Source organism: Thalia democratica, chromosome 3 (genome assembly GCF_965202585.1).
Source record: "Thalia democratica chromosome 3, ktThaDemo2.hap1.1, whole genome shotgun sequence".
Lineage (NCBI taxonomy): Eukaryota > Metazoa > Chordata > Thaliacea > Salpida > Salpidae > Thalia > Thalia democratica.
The window spans coordinates 39,721,841-39,744,861 of record NC_139167.1 but is presented as its reverse complement, the minus strand read 5'-3'; the positions used below and the strand labels follow the sequence as shown (position 1 = coordinate 39,744,861).

The window sequence follows — 23,021 nt, the reverse complement described above, 5'->3', positions numbered from 1 at the left end:
TGGAGCCTAAATACTTAAATATGAGTTTTAGCCAAGTTTTAACCTAAGTTTGGTTAAATAACCAAATGTATTTTAATATCTGCGTTAAATAAAATTAAAAATGGGCAAATTAAATATTTTATTTATTACCAGGTCTTGGTGGAAAAAAATTACGACCTTTTCAAGTACAATAAAATAGTAAACTGCACATAACAATGTTGCTTATTTATAGTGTTATTTAAAGCCTTAATTATTTATTTTGTTTTAATAAGCTCTTTAAACTTCAGTAAATCGAGCAGTTTTGATAGTTAAGACAAATAACTGTATATTATCTGTGCTATGAAATATAAAATAAACTAGTTTCAAAAGTTTATATGTTTTTGAACTATATCAGAAATCTAATTAGTTTTAATCATTACCTTTTCATCAGACATGTACTACTAAAACATTTTAAGTGTTATTTAAAAAATGAGTTTTCTTGAAAAGCAACCGATGATGAGTGGTAACAAAGTAACACAGAATTCTTCACTAATGAGCCAATTAAGTTTCCCTTTAACTGAGGTATCCTTGTGGTTAGTACAATTTGTTTTAGAAAAAAAGAAGCCTTTAGCTTTGAAATGTATTTTTTGTTAAATTGAAATATATTCAACTGTTCAGTTGTTAAAAGTACAGTTTAATATTTATCACTAACAGTATCAAATAAATACTGAAAAATTATTGTTTTTGGCTATAATGTTTTATCCAATTATAATTTTGTTGTAGCCACTGTAAATAAGGGTTCTATAAATCTACTGGTTCTGAATTTTTTTTTAGTAAATCAAAGTGTATGAAACCATAGTATTTGTAACTACTAAATTTACATTAGTTTAAGGTATGATATTTATGTTGTGCAATTATAATATTGAAGCTTTTGATTATTAGATTTAGTTTTTACCAGTTATTCTATTTGTTATATATGTAGTGGCACGATCAGTTACTCTGATATATTAAACTGTTAATTTAAACAAGCTAATTTGTATATATTAAGCAATACAAGATATAAAGCCTTCATATTTAAGAGGTTTTTAGAACCAGAATAGCTTTCAATACTTAGTTTTTGTTTAAAAAATTTAAAAAAATATTTTGAAAACTATTCTGAAAAGAAAATAGTTAGGGCCATACTTCTACGACTTTAACCAGCTATATATCAAAAGTTCTTTGAATAATAAAAAGCTGTAAAAAGCGGTTTGTAGCTAATTAAAACTCTTCAAAATAGGATCAAGTTGTAAAAAAAGATTTACCCCTTTTATGGTCTTTTAATGAATTTTATTTGTTAGTTATATTAAAGTTGTACATAACACTTGTACAAAAGGATGGCTGAGTAAATATCAATACAAACATCTTAAATAAATTAATTTCAGTAATTTTATATAAAAACAAATATATATAATAACTTTTAGGGACCAGCGACCAATAGGTGAAGTAATAAATGTTGGACCTCAGTATGCCCGTCCTGCTTGTGTTATTTGCACTGAGCAATGTGTTAGATTGGCCCACAAACATGCTGTTCGTTATCAAAATTCCTCAAAAAATCAAGTTTATTTTCAAGGCTTTCTCATTGGTACTGTTAGTGTTGATCATGGTAAGTTATTTATTTAATTAAAATAGGAAACACTTTATTTCCTGTGCAACTTAGGAATTAAAGTTTAAACTAAAAATAAAAAGTTTCTGGCCTACCAATTATTTTTTATTCAAAACTACATTAGAAGTAGATAATAAAATTAGGCTTTCTATTTCAAATAAGTTAGAAATGAACTCTTAATTTAATTTTCAGTACACAGTAGTGTCTGTTAAATAATTTTTCCATCAAACTAGTGCTTTTAATTTTTTTTTTCAATTTTAACAGTAATTTTTTTTGTTAATTATACGGAATTTAACTTTTTTAGTTAATGTGTCCTGCCCACTAAAAAATTGCCCACTGCTAATATTTAGACTAGTGAAATAGCTAAATAAACATTGTAAAATTAATATTTCTTTAAGATGAAATGGGAATCACATTGTTTTTGGAACGCTTTGATCCAGGAATAATAAAAACTTGTTCTAATAACAAGACTATTAAAATTCCAACTACTTTGTTACCAAATGAAGTCTCTGTTTCAATAAGTTTTCAGTCCAACCGTATTCCTTCAGATCTTGTCTTCAATTTTTCTTCTAATCATTATGAAGTAGCAATGGAGGTTTTTTGATTTGTTTCATTTTGATTTAACTTTTAACTCTTATAAAAATTTATATGTTTTACAACCTAAAGTTTTATAATTATTACTACTTCATATTAAACCTTAATAAACTACAACTTGATCACCCGTTCTAATGCTCATTTTACGTTATCAAAAACTTTAGTGCAGACAGAAAAGGTTAGTCAATGTTATAAAGACAACTCATTTATTATTGTTATAAAACGAAAATTAAACTTTTATAAAACTTTCAATTAAACAAAAAAAATTAGTAAGTTTTTAATTTTCTTAACTCTTGCAATTTCATCTATTTGATTTAATAAATTACAATGATCTTTAAATTAAAAGACAATGTATTCATATTTTTACAAGCGCTTAGAAAATATATTGCTTATAAATGTTTTCTTTTAAAACTTGGTATTTTTTTTTGTTATATTGATAAAACGTGTTACATTTTAAAAGTATTAGTTTAATTTTGAAACACATTTACTAAGTGTAATTCTTGTATTTGTTTATTTTATTCACCACATCCGTATCCTCATAAGTAAAACTTTTATTTCTATGAGAAGTTTCAGTTTGGATCTTTTAATACTAATAATTTATATAAATGTTTTTTTAATGTATAGACTTTATTCATTTTCATGCTTATTTATGTCAAAAAATTTAAAGTTCTGTTAGTCTGTATTTTTAAGTTCTGCTTTTGAAAACGTAATTATTAAACTTTTTCTCATACTAATAAAAATTTTTACAATAGAAATATTAGAAAGTTTGCAAGTTAAGAATTATATAATATTTTTAATTAAAGTTGGTATTTATTTTTTAAAAGTCCTTAGGTTCAGATAAAAAATTAAATTATATCCAATTATTTAATTTGTTTAAGAATTTTTTATTTGTATTTATATTTTGAATATTTTTATTCAAACAAGCTGTCTAAAACACCATTTGAAATTCGAATTTATTTTTTACTTCATATTTTATGAGCAGTGAAACTCCAAATCTCTGTCCTTGTTTTAAATTTAATATTTTTATTTTAAGTACGTTCAAGAGCAGTATCACTTATATTTTATCGATTTTATTTTTTTAAAACAAAAAGTTTTTCTATATTGCTTTTAACTGTATATTTAAGAATAATAATAAGTTTCTTATTTAGTTAATTATCTCAAAAATTCAACTTAACAGTTGCTTCATACAAATATAAGCTGTAAATCGACACCAGAATTAAAAAATATTTTACAATCGCGAATTGTTTGTCTTACTGATGACAATGTCTCTATGAACGAAGCAAATCTAACACTGAGATTCATTGGAATGAACATTGCTAACACACTTGAAATACAGCCAATCAAATCAATTCCCATTATTTCTACTGCGCTGGCTAAAAATTTGTCTTCAAGCTTTTCTCATTTCAGAGATGGCTTGAAAACTGGGTTAGTGTACTTTAACAAAATATTTTTATACTTGACTTATATTTTTTGCGTTATATTGTTTATTGAACAACTAAAAAAGCGCTTATAAAGTTTGGTCTAAGGACCTTTTGTACAGAAAACCTTTTGGTTATTGAGTTACACTCCACGGACCCAGTACTGTCCAGGACATTAACTGTAGATAGTACTTTGATAATACTGTAAATGGTTTACTAATGGTTTATATTTCTATAACTTACATAATTTAAAGTTCAATGAAGTTTTGTAAACATAATTTTGATTTCCAAGTATAAAACTTTATAAATTAACAGGTATTTGACAATGGATCAGACGCGTAAGGTATTGCTTTTGCTTGACTCAGATCCCAAAGTTGAAAATCTTCCACTAATAGGTGTGTGGGTAAGTGGTGTTACCATGGTAAACCACCCATTCGTGTTGCTATCAGCCCTCAGATACGCTTTTTCCACAAATCTCAAAAACAGGTGTTTAACACAAAAACATTTGAATTAAGATATTGACTTAAAATTTAATAGATAAAGAAAATATATCAAATGTTTAAATTGCTTATGTAAGATATGAAATATTTAAACTTGTTTTATGATATATTTTAACTAATGAGTCCAGCTAACTAAATAAAGCTCAGGAGTATTCTAAAATTTCCAACATTGATAACAGGAAAACAGTGGATGGAAAGTTTGTGGTGATGCTTCAGTCTCTTGCAGCTAGCAAGCCTCAATTCTTTCAATGCTGCGCTGATAATATCAACAATATGGAGTTCGATGTTGTTTACAGTCAAGTGAGTCTAATTTTGAAGCTTTTCAAACTAAACATGTAAATTTATGCTTGCTCAAAACAGACCTACATAGAAAACTACAATCCACAAAATGCTTGTCAGACTATTCAACTTCATCTTGATAACAATTTTCCCGCCAATGGCAAGGATGAAAGTAACTTTTCTGATGTTGTCGGCAGAGTAATCTATACATCTCAACTAAATAAAAACTCAAGGATTATAGAAGTAAGTAAAAAATTAAAAAAAAGTCTTAATAGAGCTAATTTGCGTTTTAATAATATTTTGAGATTTAACCAAGTTTTATAAAACTTAAAATATTCCTGATCTGTTTTATTTTATATTTAAGCATTTAATAAAAAAAATATTTTTAAATTTTAGTTAAATGTTTATCTAGATACACTACCGTTTATTTGTTTGAAAGCTTTTTTAGGTTTTATTGACAACTGAAGATCTCTTATAGATTACTATACGAGTGAAATATTGTACTGTTTTTAATAATCTGCAAAATAAAATCTTGTTTAGTAATTGTTATAATTTTTTTTTATATTGTTTATTTAAAAAATAAGTTCATTTGCAATGTAATTTTTGAAATTATAGACAATATGTATAGTTCAATTGTAGTTTTTGGTATATTTAAGTTGTTAATATAATTTTTTTTTCTTAGATTGAATAAAAGACTACTCTAACTCTTAATAGAATTTAAAATCAAGTTTTATAAATTTTACTTCTCTTCATCAAAATCTTAAATAAAACTTTAGTTTGTATATTTAAACAAGGCAACAAAACATTAATTAAACAAAAAATAACCATCAGAAGTCTGTCGACGTCAACTGTGATGCAAGTGATGACGTCATCGCCGAAGTGATGACGTCCCTCGAAAGCGACGAGGAAGAACCGAAGCAGTTCGAGCAGGAAGCCGAGTTCCAGCCGGTTCCTCTCGAGCTTCCCCTCAGTCAGGTCGCCGAGCCGTCCCTGATCGGTATCGAGAGCGTCACGATCGACGCTGTTACGTCACAAAGGCCGACCGATCGTCGACCGGCCGGGAAGAAGATAGTCGGAATACTCAAGAAGCCGCAAAGTGCGAGCTCAAAGCCGTCTTACGACCGTGATGAAAGAACCGGTGAAAACGGTTTTGTTAAAGCGGCGCCACAAACCCACAAACTTGACGTTTCTCCGCAGCAACAACAACCGCCTTTCGAACCCAAAAGCGCTGTAAGTAAAACCGGCAGCGAGAAGAAAGGGATCAAGTGGTTGAAGCACGTGCTGGAGCCGGACGCGTTCCAGCTCCTTCAGCAGCACGAAAACGAGATGAACGAGTTGAAGAGTCAGCTGAAGATTCTGCTGGACAGGCAGCACAAGGTAGAAGATTCCAGTTTGACCAGGATGACCGCGACCTCGCCACCCGAAACTCGCGACCAGTCGACCCAAACTGAACCCGTTGAAACCTACGAACAAGGTTTGATATTGCAAATAGTAGTTTTAAACATATTTGAAAAAGACCTTGTCGACCCAATTCACAGTTGATTAAAACTTTTAAAGTCTAGCTATCAAATTTTAAATGTTTTTATTGCACATTAAGTTGTTTAGTTATTTCTTTCGTTAAATCATACCGTTTTGTTTAATATTGTAGCAGTTAGTTGTATGCTGTAAACCTGTTACAAAACTGTACTCCCTCAGGGTAAATTAGGCTTGTCTAATAACTACTAAAAGCTCAAGTTGATTAAAAATTTGAGTTAATTAAGATGATTCAACATTTTTTTAATAAAAAGTATAGTGTTTCGATTTACTGTTCTTTTATATTTTATAAACTCTTTAAAACAATAAATCAGTATTTAGACTAAGTTTTCCGCTAGCATTGTATACTTTTATTGTAATGTACTAGGTGTATAATTTAAATCACATTTACTAAAATCATTTTTAAAACAATAGTTCTGAAATACGTGACAAGTGATATTTTTAATTAAACATGATGTAGAAATGTGAATATTTTAGGTTTTTTAAAACCAGTTTTATTTGTATAAATAGACAATTTCTAGATGTTTAAAAACGTTCAAAATTCAAGAAAGTAAATTTCTAATCAGGTAAGAGTTAATAAAAAAATGGCTTAGTAAGGCTAGTTTAGAAGATATAGATTAAATTTGTAGTTACATGCTATTTTTTTCTTAAATTATTGCTAATCCTGTAAGAAGTACTGCAATTATAGAGTTTGGATAGACTAAAGGTTCTTCACGAGTTCAATTTAATATTTTTTGCTGTTAATAGAATAATTAATGTCTAATTAGAAATTTTATATCACACCTTTGTAGATATCATACCATTATTATAACATTTAAAGTAACACAAGAAATGTTTAATTGTAATTATATAACTTTATTACAAAAAACACAAGTCAAAAGAACTTACTCGTATATAAAATTCCTATTCATTGTTCGAATACATACACATTTGCAACTAAAAAAAAATAATCTAATTTTTTTAGAGCAACAAACAGAAAAAATTAATACGACTAGCGTTGCTTGTTCAACAACTTGTGATGGTGACATTGAAATAAAAACTGTTCAAGATACAAATATTGATGAATGCATATCATTGTAAGCTTAGTTTTAAACTTTTTTGGCATTGAATTTATTCATGTTGATTAAATGCGATATAGAATAATTTCAAAACAATTTTCTAACGCCAATTAAAAAAAAAACATCATCTCTAAAAAATCATTATGTATGTTTTAATACTTCATGTTAAATACAGAAGTTTTTTATTGGTGGTTAGCCTTTTCAACTAATATTTTTTTGTTTTGTTTATCATATAAATGTTTCTAGTAGTAGCAAAGATAGTTGTTTTTATTAAGTATATAATATAAGTTTTGTAACTTATAGTTTAGTAACTTATTCAACATTTTAAACAAAAGGTTTTTTTTTTCTTTTTGCATGTATGTACTTTTATAGAATTTTAGATAAAGATAAGATGTGTATCGAAAGTAAGTTTAAAACTACACTCTTAACTTAATACACAATACAATTTCTCAGGGCTGAGCTTAATACAAAAGAAAAGCTTGATAATGTGTTTGAAGAAAAATATCTGGATGAAGTGAATCCTGCTGATGAAATAATCGACGTTATTGACAGCGCAAAGTCGTCTACTAGAGAAAGACAAGATGAATCCAGAGAAGACTTGCACGTAAAAGAACTAACTGGAAGCGGAGAGTCAAGGTATTCTAAATTGCAACTGTTGTACTTGTAGTAGGCTTGTATAATCTTACATGAAACTTTATTTTTATGAAAGATATTTCATTAAAAAAAAAACTTCAAATAAAACTTGAAGTAGTTTTTTGAAACAGTACTTTTATTTCTAGTTTATATAAGTTAGTTTACTTTTTAATAGTTATAAAAAGCCAAATTAGAATTGATAAATCTATTGATAGTATGAAAGTTTTTAAAAATTTGTTACGACCTTTGTTAAGTTGAGTTATAATTTTTTAATAAAATCTAGAGTTTCAACCTTTATGAAGAGTTTAACTGTATGAGTGTACTTAAACTTACTTAAGTTTCTAATAGCAAAAATTAAATTTATTTTTAGTTTTTGATAAGTATGTTACTTATTAAAGTAACTTTTGAAACTTGCTTAATTTAATTTTAGAAGGTTAAACTTAACTCTATCAGTGTTAGTTCGCTTAATTGATTTGATGCTTGACAAATAACTATCAAAATACTACATAAAGGTTTTCGTAATAAAATGATAAAAACTTTAAAAGCTCTGCCTTAAATGTTTTATGCACTCAATAAACTTTCAATGCTTCATATGTAAAAAACGTGAATTAAAAAATATACATAGTGCAATTGCTTAGCTTCTTTGTTTATGTTTTATAGCTAAACAAACATCTTCTTTTAAAGGTAAGTTTTAGGGTAAGTTTGAGTAAAAAGCAAAACTATAGTGTAGAAAGCTTCAACAGCCAAAATATGAATTTATCAGAGTTAAGTATTTATTTTGTTTCGATAAAAGCCAAATAATCTGCATATAAAATAAAGAATAACAGCTTGTTTACAACAATGTGCAGTTAAAATTAAGTAGTTTAACTGTTTACCTTCAAATAACTAGGGTTTTCCAATCATAGTTGTAGTTTCTCACGTATATAATATTTTATAAAACATGTTTTAATAGAAAGTGTAAAGGTTTTTATTGATTTAATATTATAATAAATCATTTAAATTATGGTAAGTTATTATATTATAACGTACCAGAAAAAATTGTATAACTGCTTGCAACGATATTCTCTCGAATTAAAAATTGCATAAAAAGCTCTCTCTCGTTTAGCTCATTCGCCACAATCGCTGCCTTCTTTATTTCATTTATACACCAATCTCAATGCTATGCAGTTAAGATCATACTTTTAGGGATCATTTCTAAAGTATGTGTCTCACGAACGTTATTTAACAATGACGGTCAACCAATCGCGATGATGATTGATGGGACAGCTTCTTGAGCAGGAAAATGGCGGGCGGCTTTCGGGTCGCCCTGCCGTAATGACTGTTTCACCTGACTTCGGGCGGGTGGAGGGAAGTTTGTCTTTTCTGAGCGACCACAGGCCCTTCGGGACCATTTTACAATTATACCAACTTTGTTAATAAATTTTGAAAACTTTCATGTTTAAACAATCATACTAACTTTGTTAATAATTATGTAAAACTTTCATGTTTAAACAATATATCGGATGCCATAATCAGTTATCATTTAAATCTTACTTTATTATAAATTAAACCAGTCAATCAAAACTATCTTAAAGTGCCTAGCTTTAAAAAATAAACTTGTTTTACAATTGCAGCCTGCAGTTAGGAGAAAGTGCAGGTGATATACAATGTTTAGCTTCGGTCAGAACTTTAAACGATGAAAATACAACTAACACGGCTGAGAATCAAGAATTTGTGCCTTTGCTCGATCAAGTTTGTAGAAATTAGTTTAAAATGTATTCTTTAAAAAGTTCTTACATTGTATTCTTAATGAAGTTTTTTCAGTTAAAAGTTTACACAGGATATAAAACTATAGTTTAAATTAGTTTAAGTCAAGTTTTTAAAGTTTTAAATATACAGGGTTGCTAAAAAACCTGGAATCCTGGAAAAACCTGGAATTTGACAATTTAGGCTAAAATCACTAAAAATCGTGGAAAAACCTGGAATCTTAAACAAATTTTTAATGTTATGTAGTAAAGTTTCGATTTGACACAAAAAATCTATCGTACAGATAAAATTTTTTTTCACCATCAAAATTTTATTTTATTTAAAAGCACGTTTAAAGAAGCTTAAATATATCTTTACCAAGTAGTTATACTATTTTACACAATTTTTACCTTAAACTTAATTTTAAGCTAATACCTTAAAATATGTAATTACAAAAACCTGGAGGAAATTTAGAAAACCCTGGAAAAAATTTATTAAAAACATTTGGCAACCCTTAAAATAGTATATTGAACAAATACTAATAATTCAAAAACGTTTCTGCTTTGTATATTTAAATTTAAGCTTAAAATAGTATAAAGTTGACTATTTTTTTGATTTATTTTTTAAAAGATTGCAAATAAGAATATACAAAGTACAATCATTTTTTGAGTTTCATTATAATGCTGATATTTTGGGTAATGTAAAAGCAAAAATATTCGGTATATTTACAAGAGGTTTCTGTTCAAAATTTTTTTAATACCTCAAATGCAATTTTGCTTAACTCTTTTGAAAGCTGAGAGGTGCCTTTCGAGAAAGTGCAACTACGAACAAAACAAATGTGACTAGTCTGCATTGTCAAGATGACCAAACTCACCAGTCAAGTATAAAAAGCAACAATGAAACGATATTTGTTCCTTGCAATAACGAAAATTTTTCTAGTACAAAGTTAGTATTAAATTATTTGTTTTATTTGTTAAAGTTTCTTTCTTGATGAAATACATTAAACAATTATATGATAATTAATTTTATTTTAATTAAGGATAATAACTTCTATAAGTTGATTTAATTTAACGTTTCCTAGTTTCATCACTCTCGTTTACGATCATTTGTCTCTCATTATGACGTCACAAACAAACGCTCACGTACAAGCGCGTCATTACTAAAGCTCGAATGGCTTGTATGAGTACAAAGCTTTGAAACCTTGGGCAAAGTCTCACTTGTACATGTGATGAACTTTTAATCAGGGTTTCATAAATCAAGGTCCCAGTTTTAATCCCGGGTTTCTTCTTGTAGAAACGCCGATTCATGACTGGGAGACATTCCATTAGCGCTAAGCAGTGGTAACATGAACTAATTAAAGGAAAAAACTAAATAAGCAACTAAGAAACGTTAATTTTCTGAATATTAACATTTTACAACATAGTTCTTATACGGCAATCTTATAAGTTTTAAACTGTGCTAGTGAAGTTAAATAAGAAATAACCGTCTTTCTTGAAAAGTTTCATTTCAATACATTAAATAACTTAAACCTAAAAATTTACGCTAATTGGTTTGGTTTAAACTGACTGTTTTAAAGCAAGTAATCGACGTAAACGGGTTAAAGATAGTTTTTATTGGTTTAAATTGTCGTTAAACCGTGTTTTATATCAAACTACACTTGCTTTGATCGATAACAAGTAAATGTACTTTAAAACGATGTAAATTATAACTCAAATCACCATTTAAGTTTAAACTACGTATAATAAAAGCAATTAAAAAAAATGCGCATGATTACTAAAGATAAAAATTTGGTGACTTTTTGTAATGCAATAGAAATTTTAATAACTGAGTTTTTAAAACTTTGTTCTTAATTGCAACTCTTTGATTATTGTTGTTGTTCACGTCAATGTCGGTTTTACTATTTTTTAGTACACCATTTTAATAAAAAAAAAAATTTAATAAATTTATTTATAAAATGTTGTACTTTTCTTGTGCCTCTAAAATGTTACTTTACTTATATTTTTACAACTGGACGTGCTTTTTATTAACATATAAGAGAATTGCTTTTGTAAGAAATATGTTTTTAAAACGTTGTTCCAAGTTTAAAATACAGTCGTTGTCTTTTATTTGTCGATTATTAAAAAAAAATTCTTTTAAAAAAATATTTTACCAACTTTTTATTTGAGAAACTATTTTCCAACTTTTTATTTGAGAAACTATTTTCACTTTCAAATTGTGTAAGTTAGACTAACTTTGAAGATAAACACTTTGTCAAGTGATTAAGGTTTACTTGCACTTAAACTTAAGAAGAAAATTTACTTTAAGTTTTATATTTTAATAAAGTTAAAAATTACTATTAAACTTATAGTTAGTAAGCAAAAATAAAAACCAATTAACAGTTAAATTTATAAAACAAGCGAAACAATTTTTGTGTTTATTTTGGTAGATAATACTTAAGTTAATAACTTCATCATAGCTTTACCATAAATTTATAAATAATTTTGTTTAGAAGAAGCTATTATTTATAAATTTTTATATTTTAGATCGTCTAAAAGCGAAGTGAAAAGTAATAGTCGTACAAGCAGCTTTATATGCCAAAAGTAAGACTTGTTATTTATAATTTACAGATGAAAATAGTTTAATAAATATGATCAAATTCTAATTTTTTTTTCAAAGTTATAATAACGGTTAAATGTTCTTAATTACCATGTAATTATATGAAGTAAAATTTTGCTTATATTTTGTTGTATTAACGACTTTGTTTTTTTAATAACAATCTTTTTTTTTTTAAATTGTATTAAAAAAAATTAATTTTAGCAAATAATTTATCATGTACTATAGTTGTTACCTTTTGAATGAAGAAGGTCTTGATATGTTATCTTAAATAAAAAATAATTTGTATACAAACTACCTGATAGTTTTTATTTTTTCAAAAATATAAGATATTAGCTTAAATTCTTAATGAGAAACTCCTAGATAAACTTGGTATAAAATTTATATCTAAGTCTGGACCGATTGAAAGTTTATACAAACAAGATTGTTAATTAAAAAGTGTTTAAGCAATAAACTAAATTATAAAGAAATATTGCACAGCAAGAAACATATGCATATCGAACTATTATTTGTTTATTTCTATGTTTTTAATACTTTGGTTTGCAGTTTGAAACTTAACCAATGTATAACCAACATAAAAGTTGTTGGTTACTTAATAAACTTGTATGGTTATAATGTACTTTACATCAACACTATAACCACTAATTAGTTCTTAACTTAAATTATAATTAAATGATACTTAAAGCTACTATATATGCCACATGTACAAACAAATGAGGCACAACAAATGAGTGGTTTGGTTATTATTTAAAAACGTATACACAACCTAACAATAATATAAAGAACATCGTACTTTACAAAAAACTTTAAATGGAGTCAAAACCTTTGCACATGAATTAATTATAAGGGAAACGTATTTAAAAAAAATGTTTAAGCTGAAACAAAAATAAAATACTTGGAATTTAAATAAATAACTCTTCTAAGAAATAAACATTCTTAAACAAAATCTTTACACAAAGCATAGTACAAATGTCTATATCTGTAAAGTACATGTTTACACTGGCACTGACTCAAAGTTGTGGCTCGAATGTATCTTTACTTAAACTGATAAGTATATATCTGGATGTACAATGCGTATGAATTGTTACACCAGATTCTTAATTTTCTTTTAGGAAATTATTAATGATTGTTCAAAATCATATAGATTTTGATAGAAAAACAAAAAAAAAATTCAACTATAATCAGGAATATAATAACTGTTGTTTATTCAAGTTAGCTTTATGTACGTTTTATATTTTATCGTTTTGTTTAATTTTTGCACTATGTAAAAATATAAAATCAATGACTTCGCTAAATTTTGAACAAAATTTTAAAACTCACAGCAAGCAAATGATGAACTTGTCAGCGTTGGCTACCGGCTCATTTCTCCTCAACTCGACCATGAAGTCACCGCTAATGACGTCATCACCAGCCACCGACAACTCGATATTCGATGACGTCATCACGAAAAAGTATTTGAGAAGCAGTTCGTCGTCGAATCGAAACACAACAGCTAGTGATGAAAAAGTTTGTGAATTCCATCCGCTTGGTTTTGCTGCTGAGTTTTTCATTATCTTACCTAGGATAGGATATAAATATATTTCTTTTTATATAAAAAGTTACAATGTTTTACAGCAAACTTGGTATAACCTACTTTGTCTCATGTTTTCATACAGCATTTTACTTTAATTTATATACAATTAATACCTTATAAACTAAGAACTGCATGTTTGTGATGAAATGAAGACAAGTTGTATAAATAAAATATCTGTGTAATATTTATACACTTTTCTTTAATGTGTTTACATAGTGACTGTTGAAAAACAAAAAAAATTGTCTTTATTTTTGTCTTATATTTTTAATAGTATCTGATTAGTTTGTTCAAATCTTATTTTAAATACACTCTGGTCACCATAAAAAATTATGAATTAAAGGTAGAGTATAAATGTGATTATTTAATTTTCTCAATATGAAACTTAAACAATTTTCAGGAACTAATGGTTGGCGACTCAGGCGGTATGCCAGGAATGGAGCTAGTGTCACCATGCAACATGTCCCTAGCAACCAGGAATTTCATGAGCAAGCATCACCTAATTGAAGATTTCAAAAATGAAAACAATCCTTCCCTGGGCGCAAGTCCAAGGTTGTCCACCAACAACAGGTTTGTTGAATTCACTTGTTTTCTTTAAGTTTTTATAATAATTGTTGTAGATATTAAATACTTATGAACATTCGTTTCCATTACATTATAAGATAAAATAGATTTTTAAATGTTAAGTTGTTTTTTACTCGTAATTAGTTTACCAAATGGTTGGTGATTTAAGACCCGTTATTTATATGGGTATAAACGGATAGCTATGCAACACCCAGTACATTTATTTATATTTAATGAATAAATTTAAAAGCCATGAACAAGGGCGGTAAACATGTTAAAGTGGAGTGGTGCAGTACGTATCTAGTAATTGGGTATTTTATAAAGTTGCTTTTATTAAGTTACTTTGTATAATGATGTAAGTGTCTACACAAATGTAGAAGCCTTTGTTTATTATAATGTAAGTAATCAACCATTTTAATATTAAATAGTAATGATAACTTTCAGTCATTTATCTGTTTTCTAGTTTAAGTTTTCTCAGAAAATCATTTCATAAAAAGTGAATCTCATATCACTGAATTTATCGGAATACATAAAAAAATGTAATAAAACAAATATAAATTAGGCGGTATTTTACTTTAAAGTAAAATAATTACAATATAAAGTAGTTATAGAAAATTTCATAATATTCATATGCAAACTAAAATAAAAGGTAAATTTAATATCTGATTAGTGATTAAAATAATTTTTGAAAAGCATTTTATAGTGTTCATCTGTGCTTTATTTTTAATAGTAGTAGTGATCATATAAAATGTTAAATTTGACTTGTGTAGTTTTTGTAAAAGTTTAAAAGTAAGTTGATTTCTACTTAGCTTTATTATTTTATATATGTAATATTTTACATTTTAAACGTATGTTTTTTTTTTTGATAATACTTCTTCTAAAACTTTTTTAGCTTATTATACTTTATTAAATTTTGTTGTCGGATTTTCAAAATAAATGTGTGAATAAAAATAACTATGCAAAGTTTTGAAAAAATAAAAAGGATCAAGCTTATAAGTTCACACAATTTTTTTTGTAAAAATCATCAGCAACATAAAAACATGCTGAAGAATGATAGCTTAATTTAACTTTATTTATTGATTGACAAACAGTTTTTTAATTAAAACAACTATTTATCACTAGAAAATTTTATAGTTAATTGTTAATCAACTATTTATAGAACATCTAACATTGTTCGTCGAATAACATATTTTTACTTGAGTTTGGTTTTTTCATAAGAATTCAATGTTCATTGTAAAGACTTCAATATTATAGTTTTTTAAACCAAACTTATATAACTTAGAATAATAAAAAAATCTAGAAAGCTATAAATCATTCAAATAAATTAAGCAAGTTTATCAAACTTTCTAAATTATTAATGTATATATGGTTGTTCAAAACAATTTCAAAAAAAAAATTAAATACTGTTATTTTTTGAACTGAAAAGATTTCGAAATAGTTTACAATGTCAAGCCCCGCTAATCCATCATCATACGAAGCAGTTTTAGCAGAAAAGCGCACTCGACGATTTGTTGTTACTGTTAAGTAGAAGGTCGCTTGTTTCTTACAACTGCTGAAACTGTTTAGTCTACGCGCCGCAATTTTTCCTGAACTTTTTTTGAGAAACATCGACTGTTGTTTGTTCTTTGATATTTTCAAGGTTGAAAAGCTTGAAGTAGTTTGTTTATAGAAAGAACACTTGTGTTTAGATGCTTTCATACGCTAATAAACAATTTTCTTGCCTTGTTTGCCAAACACTATCAATTTTCATAAACTGACGTTATTTTCACAACTGCCCTTAAAGTAAACTGTATTCTCGGAAAAAAGTTAAAGTTTTTATAGAAAATTGAATGTTGATTCAAGCACCTGATAGATCATGTTGTTTTATCAGGCTGAAGCCTCAAAGAAAGAGTTTTCGTACGAAGCGTGCTGAAGATCTGATAAGGAAGAAGCTGACCAATAGAAACGCTGAGTTTGAAGACACCAGCGTCACTTATTTGATTGTGTGTTGTTTTACTTGTTAAAAATATTAATACTTCACTTTAATTTTATAAAAAGCTTAGGTAGAATATTAAAAATAATAGAATTAATAAAATAAGGAAGGCAAAAATAATACTAAAATCATCAAACAACCGTTTTTTCAAATATAGTTTAGATGCTAATGTCAAGGTAAAAATAATCATTTTTTATCTAATAATTTTTATATTCTGCGTATTTTTTCAAAAAAAGTTCACAATGATAATAAGTCAATCCAAAAAATAGTTTGTTTTATTAAGTTAACTAACCATAAAAGTTTTAGTATATGTTTGTTTATTATTAAGTCTTATTTTGTAACAGAACAAATATGGAAACGAAAATGAAGCACCTCTACAAATTAACTGCAGTAAACGGAGAGTTTATGACATGAGAAAGTATGAAAGTAATCCAAGAGTAAGCTTTTTTATTTTAAATAAAAGTAATTTTTCGTATTCCAATCCTTAACATTTTTTTTATTAATTGTATATTAAAGTATTAGAAAACTTATGCTTACTTAATTTTATTAATTAAGATAAATTTACAATCTTTGTATTTTAGATTTTTTTTTGTTTTAAGATAATAGATTCAACATACGATTTTTTTACACTATAATATTTGTTTCTTAAGATTGAAAAAAGATTTGTCATTATACATTTTGTTCTATAAAGCATTTTTTTAAAAATGACCACATTGCATAGTAGTGTGTATAGAATTTTTTTTACTGTATACATCAATTTAGAAAAGTAGTAAAAATTATTTTTAACAAACGTGTAATATACCTTAAATTTTTCTCAAATGATAATTATTCATAGTTTTTAATAAGCTTAAATGTATTGACCACAAAAGAAATAAATAGTTCAAATCAAAAATATATATTAGTTTTAAGAATAATATTTCTATTATACTTTATTTCTTCTTCAGTATTTAATTTTGCACATAAAATATTAAAATATATATTCATTTATTTTCAAAAAATTGTAAATCATACTAAATTTAATCTATCTTTATGTCATTGTGTACTATGTTTTGCATTAACAGTTATAAACGTGTTCCAGGACAGTTCAGATGACAGTTATGATAGAAGCACACATTTCTCTTTTGGCAATAAAGATAAAGTCATTACGCCGACCAATTCTCAATTATTACGTCACAGCTTAGATAATGACCATGGTAATAATTTCAAAGGCTCTATGGAAAGATTGCATGAAAATAATCAGAATAACAGACGCACCAGCTTACCTTCTATGCTGGCAAAAGTTTGATATTGTTTTTATTTGTTTTATATATTTCCTTAAAATATTTATTGCCTTATTTATAACTACAATTTACATTATATTAAAAAATTAAAAAAAAAAAAAAAAAGCAAAAAATATTTAAAATAAATTAATAAATAAATAAAAAAAAATCGGGTGGATTTTGAACGCGGGTAGATTTTGATAGTATACCATTTTTATTGCCTTAACAATTTATCGTCATTTTAAAAGTATTTGACTTATTTTACATTTTATACAACATTTTTAGCAATCGCCAACTCACAATGAAAATCAAAATCTGCGGTCTGGCAAGATGAATCGAACTACTGAAGCAACCAATAAGCTTTTGATGCCTAAGAATAACGAACTGCGAAATTTTACATCCATAGTTCGAACTGTTAAGAACCACAAAAAGTTTCAACCTAAACTATTTAACCATAGTATTTTGGAGTGATATTTTGTTGTTTAATTCGATAGTATTCACACTGTGATTGTTTGATAAATTTTTGAATATTTCTTTTTTCTTCTAAATGAAATAAAAAAAGTTTTTTTCTTAATTGAGTAGAAGTAATAGTAATAAATTTATAAAAGCAATTATTTTATTTATCAAAATATGTTGAAAATTTTTAAAGCTATAGAAGCTTTATAATGAAAAGTTTTATTATACTTTTTTTGTTTTGAAAATATTTATACTGTTTTAAGACTATTAAAAGGGTTGCCACTTTACCTGGAAACCTGGAAAAACCTTGAAAAACCTGGAATTGAAAATTTAGGCATAACTAACTTGGAAAAACCTGGATTTTAACAATTTTCACATTTTCAGTAGTAAAACTTCAATTTGACTCAAAAAATCTGTCATATAAATAAAAAAACTTGTCATCATCCAAAATTTTTTTAATAAAAAATATATTTAAAGTAGCTTTACATTATCTTTTCAATGTTTTTATACTATTTAACACAGTTTCTTACCTTAGACTTAACTTTAAACTAAAAATAGACCCAAAAATGTGTACTTTTGAAAACCTAGAAGAAATGTTGTAAACCTTTTTTTTTTTGAAAATTTTTGAAAATCAAGTGGCAACCCTGTAATAAGTAATCTATATTGTTTTTTTAAATTTATTTAGTATATAGTTTATCCGTTTATTTTCGTCCTTTACCGGAATTTAAAACATATCAAAAGATTTGTAATAAATTATTATTAAATAATAATTTAATGATAAGAAGCCAACGTTTTTCTCAGTTCTTTTACTGGAAGGACTAAAAAAAAAATGTATAGAACAAAATATACTTAAATTAACAAACCATTTTAAATTTACAAGATAGCATTATGAGCAGCTTTGAACTATATTACAAACAGTTTTAAGACTAAATAACTTAATTAGTAGTTAATTGTTGAAAAAAAAGTTCTAATATAGTTTTCGACTTTTGAAATCACAAAGATTTTGGTTTAATAAATAAGTTTGTTTCTTAATCTTGTTGACCTTTGTATATAAATTGATAAATGTGATAAATACACAGCTATTTCTAATAGTAAAAATTAATCTGGCTAAAAACTTTTTTTACTAAAAGCTTCAAATAGGTTAGTAAAATGTTGCTATTTTTTCTATACGTGCCAAATTAGACAAATTGGTATTTAAAATGACTTTTTTTTACAACTTAAAAGCATTCATAATAACCTCACAATACTGTTTTTAGTTGTGCTTCCAAGGCTTTATAATCTCGTACTTTAAGTTAAAATAATTTTGATCCCTTTTGTCAAAAAGTAGGTGAAAGTAATTTCGATGAATATCAAAGTGACCGATATTTTTACTTCTTGCTTTAAGTTAATCCCTCACAAAACACATACTTTACTCTGTAAGAAATCGCTAGTTTTGTATATTTGTACTTTATACAAATTTGTTGATAATTGTCATAAGAGTTAATTTTTTTGGCTTGTGTCTAATACATAGTCAAAGCGTAGCATTGATCTTCAAAAAAAAATTAATCTAAGAAATTAAGGATTTTTTTCACAAGTTAGTATTTTCTTTATTTGTTTTTAACACAATCTAAAGGTTTAATTTTCTAAGTTATGTTTTATTTTTATTAAATGTAGTGAAGGAATTTTTTATCAAAAACTAAAATATTTTTAAATTAAGTAGTTCTTTGAAATAATGTTTTTCTATTCTTTTATTTAAAAATGTAAAAATATGATATAGCAAAATTTTAATGTAAAAAGAAAACGTTTGTTAATCAAAAGTTTTGATGTAATATATATCCGTTTAAAATTGCTAAATGTACTTTTTTGTCTAGCAAGCAAAGTAAAAAGAAAAAACACATCAATTATACAACACGCTTTACTAACTTGTTTAATATCCAGTTAAATGATATTTTAAAAACTAATCACATAAACTAAAAAACGTGTATCCTTAAAAAAGTTGGAAAGTCTTGAAACGTAAGTTTTTAAAGATTTCATTGCATATAGTACTTATAAAAAAATACAACTTTTAATTCAAATAAAATTTTACATAAATAAATGTATAAAGTTAAACATGAAAAAGTTATGATTCAAAATCACTGGAATGTTTTGTATTGTTTCAAAAACTGTATACAGTTGATTTTTAAGAAAGATAACTAATAAAAATTTTTTGAATTACTAATTCATAAACACAATGTACAGTTAATTGTTGTAAAAAAATAAAGTTTAAATTACATAATCAACTACTTTGAGTTGTACTAAAAATTATAGCTGTTAAAATTTTTAAAAGGAACTTTGTTATAAAAGGTATACCATTTTTTTCAGTTGTTTATCTGCGCTAGTATATTTAAATTTGAAAAAATCTGAATCACCAGACTTTCAATATTTTTATTAGTCTGACGTAAATTAAATATACAAAAAACATCACATCTCGGACTTTCATTATTTCAAGAGGTTTTATTTCCCGTCATAAGACGTGAGTGTGCATTTAGAGGTTTCTTGAACCAACTTCTTGTGGGATTATGACGTAACATAGCTCAGACAATTTGTTTCAACAATTTTGCATGAGCAACGTAATGAAAACAAAGTTTACGTTAGCACTTGAGTTTGCGGTTATGTTACATATAAAAGTGTGAACATTTAAAGAAATTATTTACTTCTAACAGATTTGTGTAAACGTTTCATTGAAACAGTTTAAATTTTTTTTTTTTTTCTTAAAAAACTTTAAAGTTATAAAACTAATAATAAATAACTTTTCATTAAACTATAAAATTATTTCAAATAAATTACTCTGGTTAAAGATACATAAATTATGTAATTATAAACGATATATTATACTTTTTTATTAATAAACTTTAAAAAATTATAAAATGAAACGTTTTTCTAATCATCTAAGATTAACAAAGCTTATGTTTTTATATGAAAGTATTATATTTATAATGAGTACTAATAAAAAGAAGAAAAATTGCAGAAAAAAGTAATGAACATAAAAAATAAAAAACACAAGAAAGGATATATCATCGAAATTTAAAACTGTATTTTTTTTGAATTTTAACAAGTATTAAAATAGTAAAAAGGGAAATAAACTTATTTCTACTAAATTTGAGTTTTAATATATCAGTTAGTTTTAAACTTAGTAACACATTTGATTTCATCAGTAATTTCACTTTTATGTGAATTAAACTTTTAGCATACTGTTTTAAGTTTTTTATGTAGAATAAATTCTAAAATTATAAAAAATAACAATTTTAGAAAACTGTTAAATATAACTATAATAATATTTTCAGCATATAAAATATATTTATAGCTTTTTACTAAGTCTAAAAGTTAATAAAGAAAAATAATTTAAGTTATGAACTTCTTCAAAGTAGTTCTTCTTGCAGTTCTGCTTTCACTCTTTGCAGTAGTAAGTTACATTATTAAAAATAAGCTAAATAGAAACAAAAGAATGATATAACGCAGAATAAAAATAAAAAGATTATCTGAAAATGTTTATAAAAACTATTTTGTTCTCAAAGTAAAAATATTGAGTAGAAAACTAAAAACGTGCTAAATTTTTCAAAACATACAAGCATGGTATAATGTTTTGATAGAAAAGAGCCAACGTTTTATACTTTTGAAGCAAATGTTTAATATTGTAACAAAAATAAGTATACAAAAAAATAAGTATACATTTAGATTTTATAAACAAAAATAGATATTAACAAGTAGTGTAAATGAAACAGTTTTAACGCTAAACAAATATAAAAACTGTATATTGCAGACACAACAGTTTTAGTTTTCATTTTATTTTGAAAACATAAAAAATTGAGTTTTAAATTATTACTTTATATTTATAGTATACATCTATACTTTAGTTAAAATCTACTTAAGATTTACTTTACGTGCGATAAAATAACATACTCTTTTTCTGATACCAACAAAATGTAGCTCTTTTGTTGCAAATTAAAGTTAAGGAATTTCAGCTAGTCTTGTTATTGTTATCTCAAGTATATTGATTTAATTTAAATGGTAAATCTTTTTTAATTTTTATTCAGGCAACCCTCGGAAAGAGTATGAGACATTGTCCTCAGCTTGGAAAAGATTGCACCAGTGATGATCAGTGCAACAATGACGGTTGCTACCGTTTGAGATGTCATACCGACAACTTCAAGTAAGTTCATTTAGTTCAGTTTTTTTTGTGAATAAAACTTTTACAGATTAAGATATTTATTTTGTAAATTTCACAGTAAAAGCTTCGAAAAAACAATTTAGTTGGTAATAGTTATAAAACCAGACCTTTAAAATTAGTATAACAAGTTTAAAATTAGTTTACTTATTTGTAAAAAACAAAAACGACATAACAAATCCCCAGTACTGTTGTTAAAAGAATAATTTAAAAAATCACAGTATAAAATTTCGTGTTCAGATTTCATGTTCTAAATACAAACGTAAATGATATAAAACTTTTAAAAATAATTAGGTGCATAATTACAATAATTAGAAAATTTATTTAATTGCTTGTTCTTAATCAGTGTCGATGTGTACTTACCAAATTTAATGAAAAAAAAGCTGTTTTGATAATAAGATATGTCTACTATTTGTTTAAATTGTTGTAAAATAATTTTTACAAGTACTTGCTATTTTTACTAATAGCTAAATAAATTTTCCTATATAAAACTTTATATATGTTTAGCTTTTTTAGTATAAATATGTGCTGTTTAGTTAATATAATGACTGATGTTTCAATATAATTGGAACTAAACCGCTACAATTTTAATTATTACTTTGAATTTTATTAACGTCAGCAAGCATAAACCATTAACTTCTTTAAATATCTTACTTCTTTAAAAAAACATCATTTTTACTACGTTATATAGTACTTAAATATTAACTTAAAAATAAAGTAATATTTTTGTTTTTTTTCTACAAATTTAACTATTGTATCGAGTACGTCCTTGAAAAAATAGTTTAAAATTATAAAAGTTTTCTTTTAGTACTTTGTAAAAACTAAAAAAGAGATAATTTAATGATAGCAACAAAAATAGTTTAAGTAAACTGTAAAAAACTACAATTTAAACTTCAGTCCAAAGTTAAATCTTAAAACAATATTTATCATAAAATAGATTAATTGAAATAATTATCTTATTTTCAGGTGTGCACCATTTATGCCATTAACTGGGGGCAACTTTTGATGAAAATAACAATGCATCTACTTAAATATTGTTTTTTGGTATGAATGTATTGTTTATATTAATAAAGTATAGTAAAATA

General features: G+C 25.8%; 1 protein-coding gene, 1 long non-coding RNA gene and 1 other non-coding gene across 3 annotated transcripts; all 3 read left to right on the top strand.

Moving 5' to 3' along the window:
* The first annotated feature begins 412 nt into the window (after positions 1–412).
* Positions 413–16,526, top strand: LOC145832280 (uncharacterized). The gene is made up of 17 exons (XM_082939598.1): positions 413–551; positions 1,419–1,600; positions 1,999–2,195; positions 3,372–3,619; positions 3,928–4,098; positions 4,292–4,412; positions 4,473–4,589; positions 5,223–5,865; positions 6,889–7,000; positions 7,436–7,618; positions 9,229–9,346; positions 10,134–10,285; positions 11,863–11,919; positions 13,255–13,438; positions 13,903–14,072; positions 15,937–16,048; positions 16,383–16,526. Exons 1-17 carry the CDS (start codon positions 448–450, stop codon positions 16,524–16,526), a joined length of 3,015 nt encoding a protein of 1,004 aa, XP_082795724.1. The 5' UTR covers positions 413–447.
* LOC145832769 (small nucleolar RNA U3) lies at positions 8,785–8,986 on the top strand. Its single transcript, XR_014369746.1, has one exon. It is a non-coding gene; the product is annotated as a small nucleolar RNA U3 (small nucleolar RNA).
* A 4,527-nt stretch (positions 16,527–21,053) lies between the features above and the next one.
* LOC145831983 (uncharacterized) lies at positions 21,054–23,021 on the top strand. Its single transcript, XR_014369701.1, has 3 exons — positions 21,054–21,174; positions 21,806–21,921; positions 22,903–23,021. It is a non-coding gene; the product is annotated as an uncharacterized LOC145831983 (long non-coding RNA).

Coding starts and splice junctions, on each gene's coding strand:
- LOC145832280 (XM_082939598.1), top strand. CDS start 448: ATGAGTTTTCTTGAAAAGCAACCGATGATGAGTGGTAACAAAGTAACA. Junction 7,001..7,435: donor ATTGATGAATGCATATCATT/GTAAGCTTAGTT, acceptor ACAATTTCTCAG/GGCTGAGCTTAATACAAAAG. Junction 10,286..11,862: donor GAAAATTTTTCTAGTACAAA/GTTAGTATTAAA, acceptor TTTATATTTTAG/ATCGTCTAAAAGCGAAGTGA.